The following is an 11329-nucleotide window of genomic DNA, read 5'->3' on the forward strand; positions in this document are numbered from 1 at the left end:
GAATGTTTCCTGGAATTCTTTTATAAGGACAATTGCCCAACTTAGTTGATATTTGCTAACTGTCCTTATGTTATACTTTGTGGTTTGATTGTGTTTTCTTTTCTAATTTTTATATTACTGCCGCTGGTAATCAAATTGGTGATTGACAATGATGATCCAAGATACTGCAGTAAAGACTAAATAATCACTAACTTTGTAATGGGAACTAACACTCCTCGGACATCGCACAAGCAGGTCTAGATTAGGGTTCACATGCGCATTCTCATTGCTGTACACACAATGTCAAGTTGAGAAAGTTAACTCGAAACAGGTCATGCTCTAACTATTTTGATGCTGAGCACAAAAGGAAAAAAATGCTAAGGCTCCTGTTTTTCTTGACTAATCTACAAGAAAAGTCTGAGCCAAATTAAACATATCGATTGGATTTAAGTGTTCCTGAATAAACAGTTCAATTAGCTCCCAAGAGGGCCCTTCATCGATTTGTCCTTTACACCCAAAACAAGCCACTTGTTACGATCAAGGGGGATCAGTTGGTTTTTTTTTACGAAGACCGACTAATGGTGTGAAATAGGGCTATTTTTATTTGTTTATGAATAACACCATCTGTTAAAAAAATTATTTATTTTGTAATACAAGATTTGAGAGAAAATATTGCAAGGTTGTTTTGTTTTTTTCCACACATCCCTAATCTAGATCCAATATACTCTATAAATGCTGCACTGCTGTTTGCATGGATGAGTGTGTGCATCAACACTTTGTAACTCCGTGATTGGAAACAGCGGGTGAACTGAACTGTTTGTGTTTAGGTTTTCAGCATGTTCCTGGAAACACTGGTCGATTTCATCCAGGTCCATAAGGAGGACCTGCAGGACTGGTTGTTTGTCCTGCTCACACAGCTGCTGAAGAAGATGGGAGCTGACCTTCTGGGATCGGTTCAGGCCAAGGTTCAGAGAGCATTGGATGTCACACGGTGTGTATTATTTTCAACCAATGTTCACCGGTCAAAAACAGTAAATGTAACTGCCACACCTTATACTATGCACATTTAATAACTTGAATGAAAATCACGCCAATATCTACTCACCATAATGTAGAATCAGAATCAATCAGAGCCTAGAGATTGTTTTCCTGCAACTAGCCAGTCCCATCTGTGGCTGATTGTAGACGGTGACGCTCGAAGTATGGTCCTTGCGTCTAGTTTACTCCGTCATCGTGTTTTGGCCCTGAATAATTGCTTTTGTTCTTCATTTTTCATGTTTTCTTTTTTTTTTCCTCTTTTAAAAAAGAATTCCAAGGGCTTGTCCATGGGTTCCATGGCCTGATTATCTGGCCAAGCATGTGAATCCCCTGTTGCGATAAACCCGTGGTTGAAGTAGGACTCATGGTATTTTAGTTTGAATGCAGGTCTTTTTGCTGACACCCTCAGACCCTTCTAGCATCTCGTCATTGGCTCTTTCTCCCTACTCAATTTGTTTGTTGACATTTCTTTGCGGGTCATTTTCATGAGGGTTAGCTTGCCAACTTACTTGCAGAAAAATCCTTTGAAGTGGCAATTTTTCAAAATAAAATATCCAAAAGACTAATGAAAAGAAATTACACTTAACGTGAAACAATCTTATTCTCTCTGTTTTGCAGTCCGGTTGTTGGCGACCTCTGATTTGAATTAACAAGAATCTTGGCAAGAGGCTTGCCGTCCCTGTTTCTAGTGTCACCAATTCCTTCTGTCCCAATTCAGCCCTAGAAAATTGGCTATTCAAATGAGCAGATAAGCAAATCAAAGAAAGGAAATTCAGATATAAGGTTATTTGTAACTGCAGAGCTCTATAGATCGTCATTTACAGAGCAGCAGTCCCAGACAAGTGATCACAATGACGCATCTCCACAAACTGAACATTTAGTATTGAGGGTCATTTCGTTTGAAATGTGTTTGAAATTTGTTTTTCATCATTCTCTGTATTTTTGTGATCAGTTGCTAACTCAACTATTAATTTGTTCGTCAATTCACTTGTTTTGACAATTTCATTTAAGATAAGTATAATAATGATATGAGAAAATCATTTGATGTTTATTATTTGCAGGAATGTTTCTTAATAGTCAATGAATGTTTTCTTTTGTAGGGAGTCTTTCCCGAATGACCTTCAGTTTACTATTCTCATGAGGTTTACCGTGGACCAGACTCAGACCCCCAATCTCAAGGTACTTCAGCAGTTACGTGTGTGTGTGTGTGCACGCGCGCAAGTGCATCTATGCATGCATGTGTACGTGCGTGCTTGCGCACACAATTTGAGAAATCGTGTGTGAAGTTTCGTGTGAATATTGGGCTTTTAAGGATGGACGACAGGTTGTAAGGTCAAGGATTGTGTTACCATGGTAACCATTACATTGATATAACCTCAAGCCTGCCCATGCTGGCTCTCCCCCCAAGCACCCTGAACCTGGGCTGTGATTGGACAGCGACTGACATCCTCCAACTTAGAAACTCCACTGGCTGTTTACGTTGCTTCAGTGCGGACACTCCCTTTGAGTCCTCCTCCTCTAATCCTCCTTTAACCTTTCAACTCTTTCGATTCATTCTCTTGTACTTTCCTACTCCCATCTATCTCATTAACCTCTATAATAGAACTCCTCTTCGGGGTCAATTCTCCATTCTCTCCCTGCAACCTTTTCTGCCTGATGTTTTACTCCATTCACATCCCTCTTTTCTTCCTCTCCCCCAGCTACACTTGGGCTTTGGCAGATTGTCAGCATTACATTTTCATACATTTCCCTGATGACTGGTTATTTCCTTCAGCTGTTGTCACTAACTGCTCACTGGCTGCTCACAAGAAGTCTTGAATTGTCCAAAAGAGTACATATTGACCCAAAAATACCCAAAAAGCCATCTGACTTGGAACAATTTTACCCCCAGCAAGGAGGTACAGAGACTGGTACAAGTTGAGTATCATGCTACTAACCTACTTACACATATATGCTCACTTATTCACTTTTAACTAATGATGATACAACCCATCTTCCTTTTTCTTGAAAGGTGTAAAAAAAGATACCTGGCTTTTTTCCCTTCCTTCTTGCTGAGTGAAAACTGTTTATGATTAAAAGACCAAAGGACCCGAAAAATCAGGAGGCATCCTGACTGTATGAACTAATGCAATACTGAGTATTTGAGCAACTTTCAAAAAATGATTTAACGTCATAAATCATCAGTTTTCCTCAGCTTTTATAGCCCTTTGATTTTGTCATGAATCAAAGAATGAAATCACCAACTGCCAGAATTTCACAATAACCCAAGCCCAAATTGGCATAAATTTTACTCTTATGAAACTCTTCACAATCCTTTCCCGCTTCTTTCACTCCCTTCCCTGTCCCCATCATCTGGCCGGTTCTCCCCTGTCCTCCGCTGTCCTTGTCTCCCTATCTCTCTGTTGATTGATGCGGTGCTTCTCCTCTCTTTCTCTGAAGCCTGTACGGAGCTCGTGTTGCAGGCGAGGCAGGGGAGGGTCCGGGGTAAAATTGTTCCCCCCCAGAGCGCGCCGCCACGTCTGCTCTCTAGACGAGCAGGCCGCAGCCTGGAGCCAGTCCTCCCAGGTCAGTGCGCTCCGGGGGGAGCAATGACATGGCGCGCACGTTGCTGCTATATGATTTGGAGGAAATTCTGGTCCGTGAGATTCATATGTTGAGACCCAAAGGAGGTATGGATAGTGAAGGAGTCCAGTTTGGGCAGGAGTCAGTTGTGGCCTTTTGGCATCAGCCTTGAATGTTTGCATTTATCAGTTTTTGTTTTACTTGTTTGTTCTTTGCTACCACTTTACTTTGAGTTCCCCACACTGTAAAGCATGGCCATGAAAGCACTGCGTTCTTCTCTCACTGATTCATCATTTCATTTTTCAGACTTTCACCTGCAAGAGATGCACAATCAGCTGTTGTTGTACGTGAATGAATGTTGCTGGTGCAAACTCGTGTATGTGTGTGTGTATCATTTGTGTTGTTACTGTGACAGTATTTTCAGGTGAAGAGTGGGGATGCAGGGTCTGTAGTCTTGAAGAGGAAGCCTAAAGGTTTGTATGATTGTGTCTGTCTGTAACCCAGGTGAAGGTGGCCATTTTGAAGTACATTGAGACACTGACGTTACAAATGGAAGCTCCTGACTTTGTGAACTCCAGCGAGACTCGCCTGGCTGTTTCCCGAATCATCACCTGGACGACTGAACCCAAGAGCTCTGATGTCAGAAAGGTATGATCGTATCTTCTCGCCAATATTTTGGCACTTAATCAAAACTGTAAGTTTATTCCAAACTAATTTTTGGAAGAGGAATCTCTCATTGTGAAGGTCTACTTTGTGTTTTGCAGTCAGCCCAGTCAGTGCTAATTGCACTTTTCCAGCTCAACACACCCGAGTTCACCATGCTGCTGGCAGCGCTGCCTAAAACTTTCCAGGACGGAGCTACCAAGCTGCTTCAAAACCATTTGAAGAACACTGGCAATGCAGCACAGGTAACACCGTCATAAAAACTATGATATTCAGAAGCCCCTTTTCAATATAGTGTAGATATTACTTTGGTGTCATGCATTATGTAATGAAGTGTATTTTAATTCCAAGTATTGTTTTTTGAATTGATATTTAAAATACTTTTATTCTGTTCTAGTTTTAGTCAAAATATTTTATTGGTATCTTAGTCATGACCAAAGTTTTTTTATTTTATTTTATGATAGTTAGAAATCACTTTTTGTGTCACTTTTCAAGGCACCAATGGGGAGTCCTTTGACTCGCCACACCCCCCGGTCTCCTGCCAGCTGGTCCAGCCCAGTCACTTCCCCCACCAATACCTCTCAGAACACCCCCTCACCAAGGTAATACATTAAAGATGCTGTGACCTTGCACCTTCACTTACAAGGAATCAAACAAAACAGGAGGTATCGTAAGAAAATAATAGTAAATAAATACAATGTCACAATTAAAATAGGTTTGTTATGTGTTTTTTGTTTCAAATTTTCTGCCTCTGATGGCCACCTCTCCTCTTGTTAATATATTGTAAGATTCTAAACATGCTGTAGACTAAACCTGTTATGCATCCTGAGACTGTTCTATGTAAGAATAAGAACAACTTTATTTATCCCAAAGGAAATTGTTGTGCCAGAGTTACAAGAAAAATATAACAATAATAAATAATAGAAGAAAATTATATAAACAGTGAAAAAAAAGTGGTTTGATCCAGAAGAGCTTGCTAATTGTTTTTTCTTTGCTTGTGTGCATGTGTGTGTGCGTGCAGTGCATTTGACTATGATACAGAGAACATGAATTCAGAAGACATCTACAGCTCACTGAAAGGTGTCACTGAGGCCATTCAGAACTTCAGCGTTCGCAGCCAGGAGGATATGAATGACCCCGTTCAACGACGGGAGGGAGAGGAGGTGAGAAGATGGAGACTAACTGCACTAAAAATTCATGTCAAGGGTGGAAGATTTTTCTGAATTGTGGCCATTGATTAGTGCATAAAAGTAAGACTTGGCATTGTTTTACAAAGGTAATATCCTAGATGGTTGAAGACACCACGTTAGTGTTGTTTTCGTAAAAATAACCCCAATGTCAAGTCATAAGTGGTGTTGGGGAACTCTGGCAGGTGCTGTGAATGCACCACCAATGCAAATACATATTTTGTGTAATAACTGCATGTATTAACAGAATTTACCCCCCTTTTCCACACAAATATTCACACAAGACTGAAGAGATAGTATGTAAAAATTCAGAGTTAACCCTTGACCACAAGTTAAGGTAGCTCTCATTAAAAAAAAGATGTATAGAAAAAGGAAAATCATCTTATTAGAAGTATCTCCATTTTGAGTAGATATTAAGATTGCTTCTTAAAGTCATAATCTACTGACAACATCTTGATCACATCCCTTATCGCTAATCTTTGTTGTTAAAGAGTACAATCTTCTAGACAGACATGTCTCTGTCCTCTGGGCTATTTGAATCACCGCTTCTTCCGTGTGGTGTCCCACAGGGCACCGCCCGATATAATCCATATAGCTATGAACTGTTGTCAAAGTAAAGAGCTGTCTGAAGCCATTCCCCGAAATGTTCCAAGATATTTCCCTGAAAGGGGTCATGTTTAAATGACAGGCTAACTTGGTTTCCTGGGAAATGTGCAATGGCACTTCCAGACATGCTAACAATACACACAATATGGCACGGGAGGCTGTTAGGCTGCATGTGTGAATAGTGAAAGCCACTCTTTGGCCCTGAAAGGTGTTCTCAGTGGCTTGGGGTTCTCACCAAGTACTGTTTGGTTCTGTTGTGCCAGTTCTCTTGTCAGTGGTGTCTATATAGTTAGTAAATTACAATTGTGTTGTCTGTACCCTCTAAGGACTCATTATGCTTCTCTGAGGTCTGTGTAAGAGCGTGCAGCACGCATTTCCTGTTGACTATTTTAACCTCAACAGATTCTTCACATAGTGGTGCATGTTGATGTTATAGGTTCCAGTCAGCTTGTGTTAAGATCCTGTTGTGCTGCATTTATGGCAAAGGACTTCTTTAATTTATCTGACACAAACTTTTATCAGTGTGTCTGAGTCTAAAACACTGCATACCACAATGTGAACAGTGTGTGGTTGTGTCAAAGTATGTATTACCTTTTTCTGTAAGAGTTTTGTTTGGTTTGATTAGATTTCTAAACAGCTGTCATCAGCTGGTTTTTCATGGTTCGTCACAGATTTCTCACTTTTTTTTTTCTTTGTATCACCTGTTGTAAGTCAATGCTATTTATTTATTGTGGGAGAAAATAGAGAAGCTGGTAAAACTGATGTGTCAAATGAAAATGCACCAGATATGAAGTACACATTGAAGCGTGAGTCAACCATATGATTTTCTTACCAGTAATTGTGCTACCTGAAAATAAAAGTTGGGGATTATGAAATACCGGACAGTAATTTGACTTTATATTATTCTTTACCACTTGCCGTTTGATGTTTGGCTCAAATGTGAATGAAATCCCACTCATGATAAATCTCTGGCAGTCGTTTGACACTGTCCTGGTATGAGGTCTGGTTGCTCCCCCTCCCAACAGCTCAGGCCTGTATTTAAGGATATTGGGGTCTTGGAGTGCAGAGGTATGACCTCTCGACATTTACCCAGTGACACGCATCTGAAACCTAAGAAGCCCTCATGTCGAGAACCTACAAATCAGTATGTGTGACACATTAGACCAGCTACTGTAGTGGCATTTAATGATATGAGTGTAAATATAAACAGAAACAAGAGCAGCTTAAAACATCTCACCCCATCACATTACCTGGTGCTACTAAATGTCCCGACAGCAAGCTACTAGAAAATGAACTTTGCTCAGGATTATCCTGATTTTTGGTCCTGAATTACATGAAAAATTTCAAGATAATTTCGCTGTTTCAATTTGATATAACTTCAGTATTCAGAAACAAACCTCAAGATTTCTGCTTAGCCATTAGAAATTCACCTGACATACACAACACCAGTACTACTGTTCTTTGTTTACTTTGTTTTTGTTTTGTTTTTTTGATACAGGGTGGCAGTGGCTCAGACATCAGAGTGTCAGACTTGATGGATGGCGGCCGAATGGCTTTAGACAACAAGACCTCCCTGCTCAATACCCCCCTGCTCTCCTCTAGCCCAAGAGGAGCCCGAGAGCTCTTCTCCGACTCCCCGTTCAAGCATAGAAGCAAAGACAACAGCTTGGACGATTCCGAGCTCCTCACTGACGGTACACCATAACATGTGGACACTAAGAGAGAGAAACACACACGAGCACAGATTAAACTTAGATTATCCTCAGTGGATAGCTACAAGAGAGGGAGTCCATGATATTCAGAAGGCCATTTTTGAATAGCAGTGTAATTATCATTTCAATTTATACAAATTTGGCATTCACTTAAATTTCTTTTTACTCCTGACCAACTTCTTTGTGACTTGTCAGTAAATTCTTGCTAATTTTTAGCCATTTCTTTTTTCTAGTTTAGGGTATTTTTGTTTATTTTCAAGTGTTTTGTTTTTTTATTCGACAAGCGACATAAATGCTAAGTGCAGCAAAGAAATAAAAAAGGCAAAAAAATTGCAAATAAAAGAAGTAATCAGAAACAAAATCCCAATTTACTTTTACCGGCCAATTATGTTTTTCTAAATGTAAACTGTAAAATTAATTATGAGTTCAGTACTTAAAAAAATCCAGTGTACTATGTAACTGTTGGAAAATATTCAGTGTAGTTATTGGTAGTCTCCCAAACCCTAATGAATATGGCACCATCCCTTTTATATCATTTATTTATTCATAATTCTCTATTGTATGTTGTTTCTAAGCAGATAGCAGCCTGGACCAGTCTGAGCTGGTGGCTGAGCTGCTGAAAGAGTTGTCAAATCACAACGAGCGCATAGAGGAGAGGAAGGCGGCACTGTGCGAGCTGCTGAAGCTGATCCGTGAAAACACCCTGCAGGTTTGGGATGAACATTTCAAGACCACACTGTTACTCCTTCTGGAAACAATGGGGGACAGAGAGGTACACAAGCTCGCCACACGGATGCAATAAGACTGCTTATGGGCTAAGCCCCCTTAATTTGAGAGTTTGTCATCTTTCCAGCATGTGATCCGAGCGATGGCTTTGCGAGTGTTGAGGGAGATTCTATGCAAGCAACCTTGGAGATTCAAGAACTACGCTGAGCTTACTATTATGAAGGCCTTGGAGGCGCACAAAGACCCTCACAAAGAGGTACTCGCACACAAATTAAGTTCACCTAGCTGTTATTATCATGAGAACAAGAGAGAGAATGAAGTCACGGTAAATGTATCTGCAGTGTGTGCCCTGTATAGCATCAGTTTATTTCCTGTATGACATGGATGTGTGTTCCTGCAGGTCGTGAGAGCAGCAGAGGAGACAGCAGCCGTGCTGGCACTGTCAATCAGTCCAGACCAGTGTATCAAAGTGTTGTGTCCCATCATCCAGTCTGCTGACTACCCCATCAACTTAGCTGCCATTAAGATGCAGACAAAAGTGGTTGAAAGGATTCCACGCGAAGGCCTCGTCTGCATGCTGCATGAGATAGTGCCGGGACTCATACAGGTAATATACACTTATTGACAGTGGCTGTTACCAGCGAATGTTGGCTACTCTGACTAAATTCTAGATAAAGCTTGACCTCAAGAATGAAGTGTGCTGAAAGTTAAAATGATCTAATATTGTCATGCAGGGTTATGACAACTCTGAGAGCAGTGTGAGGAAGGCCTGTGTCTTCTGCTTGGTTGCCATCTACGCAGTGATTGGAGAGGACCTCAAACCACACCTCAGCCAGCTCTCCAGCAGCAAGGTGATATGAGTAATAAGCATTCAAAACAAAATTTGGGTTTCTGTGTGATGAAAAAGGAATTTCTTTAATGTCATTCAGCAAAGTTTTATTAAATAATGTAGACCAAACCTGAAACGGAAGGGATACATGCAGAAACATTTCCATACTCTGTTTCATTATGTCTCCTTCCTGCAGCTGAAGCTGTTGAATCTGTACATCAAGCGCGCCCAGTCCGGCTCCAGCGGCAGTGAGCCGCCATCCGAGGGCCTATAGGAGAAACAGCGCCCTTCCACAGGGCAATCACAGAACTGAAAATTTGCATCTGGTTCTATAGTCATACCCACACCAACCAAGAACAAAACACATCGATACACACTTTCACAAGAGCTGTCTGCCTACATGCACACTTTCACTCTGGACAACAGAGTGACATACATAGGTACACACCTCATCCCATACTTCTCCCGTCCCAGCTGGTGGAGGCCTGAAAATTCTCACTGATGTCTTGACGCTCGCATTCAACAAACATACAGTCACATTGTTCAACCAACCACCAGTCACCCGAGGATGAAGATATTAAAAATGTCCGTCCTCTCCATCTGCCCCCTTTTGAACTGGTCATCCCCTCTGAACATGTAAATGTCATGAACAAATGGCTGCCGTCTCAAAAAGTGAGAACACCAGGCCAGGTTGAACGGAATGTATATAAACATTATTGTGTCATAGTTTGAATTTATTTTACGCTATGATCTTTTACTGCGGCAGTTTTTAATGTTCGGAGGTTTCTCTCACATGAACACGCATTCTCTCTCTGATAAAAGGTGCTGATGAGCCTATAAGGTACGACCAACCCTGTGCAGCACTGATGCCGGTCACAATGGCTCATCCCTCCTCATAGCAAATATAGTACATAGGCAGATTCCACAATAGGGGAGGCGGTGTGTCCTTGGCTATGCATGAGACTAAATTTTAAAAATAACTTTTTATCGGGTCCTGTTGACAGTCAAGTTATTGTGACTGAGGTTTTAAATTAATGTGAACAATGTCCACCTCTTTCAGAATAAATTGTGGTGTCCTCATTTCTCCCAGCTCATCTTGGAAGAAGGGTGCTACCAACACAAAGTATGACAGGACATGGCTTATTATCACACAGTGGATATGTATCTATATATGATATTAAATTGAATATCCAGTAACACTCATTTAGGAGAGTCCACCCAGGGGTACATGCGCGCACCTCTGTCCATACTTGTTTTTATTTTCCCTCTTTCGCTCTCTGTACTGTCGCTCACACTTCTTTTTTTTCTCTACTGAGAAATTTGTTTAATTGTATTATTCAAGTTTTGAAAAGAAATATCATGTCACCTTCTCTTCATCCACTCTTTCTTTTCCTTCCTCTTGTAACGTTCTAGTTTGCACTGTTGTGTTTCCTCCGTGCATTTACAAAGCTGTGCTTACAATAAAAGAAAGAACTTGTACAGTTAGCAATGCCCTCTGGCTCTTGATTCTCTCGCCACAGTCCAGTGACAAGCACTGCTGTGTGCCTTTGTCAGTGGTGGTATGTTTTGTGAGATGGTCTGTTTTAAAAGTAATAAGAAATATTTCAGTTGACATTTGACTCCCAACCACAGGTTTAAGATATTCACCAGGTAACTAAGGAAAATGCAATTGTTACAGACATCTATTCTCTTCAGTACCAGCGTTGTGCTTTTTTGGCATAATCTAATGGGCACATAACACTCATCATACATTGAGGAGGAAAAAAACTTGAAACTTTGTTAGTCATACTCAAGAGCACTTAAAGTCAGTTATTGTTACACAAGTTGACTATTTTACTTAGAAGACACTCACTGAAGTTGCCAATGTGATTTCTTGATTTTACCTTTACCTGTCAATTTTTAGGCTAATTTTCAAATGTATTCATGGCCTTTTCTCATGATTCTCACAATTGGGTGAGTCTGAAGCAAAATTATAAATTACATTATTTCTTAAAATCTTTAGTAGTACCAGACTTCTTTTGTTTGGA

At 40.6% G+C, this 11329-nt stretch overlaps 1 protein-coding gene across 1 annotated transcript in view; it reads left to right on the forward strand.

Moving 5' to 3' along the window:
- clasp2 (cytoplasmic linker associated protein 2) overlaps nt 1–10781 on the forward strand; it is a 57880-nt gene extending 47099 nt beyond the window's left edge. Inside the window, exons 34-45 of the mRNA XM_086178484.1 lie at nt 807–970; nt 2118–2196; nt 4084–4227; nt 4344–4487; nt 4738–4844; nt 5264–5405; nt 7534–7729; nt 8326–8519; nt 8601–8729; nt 8874–9080; nt 9208–9324; nt 9499–10781. Of these exons, the coding sequence (XP_086034610.1) occupies nt 807–970; nt 2118–2196; nt 4084–4227; nt 4344–4487; nt 4738–4844; nt 5264–5405; nt 7534–7729; nt 8326–8519; nt 8601–8729; nt 8874–9080; nt 9208–9324; nt 9499–9576 (1701 nt within the window). The 3' untranslated portion in view covers nt 9577–10781. The remainder of the gene's footprint in view (nt 1–806; nt 971–2117; nt 2197–4083; nt 4228–4343; nt 4488–4737; nt 4845–5263; nt 5406–7533; nt 7730–8325; nt 8520–8600; nt 8730–8873; nt 9081–9207; nt 9325–9498) is intronic.
- The last annotated feature ends 548 nt before the right edge of the window (nt 10782–11329 follow it).

This window comes from Fistularia commersonii, chromosome 30 (assembly GCF_037954325.1).
Source record: "Fistularia commersonii isolate RoL2024-O1a breed Wild chromosome 30, RoL_Fcom_v1.0, whole genome shotgun sequence".
Lineage (NCBI taxonomy): Eukaryota > Metazoa > Chordata > Actinopteri > Syngnathiformes > Fistulariidae > Fistularia > Fistularia commersonii.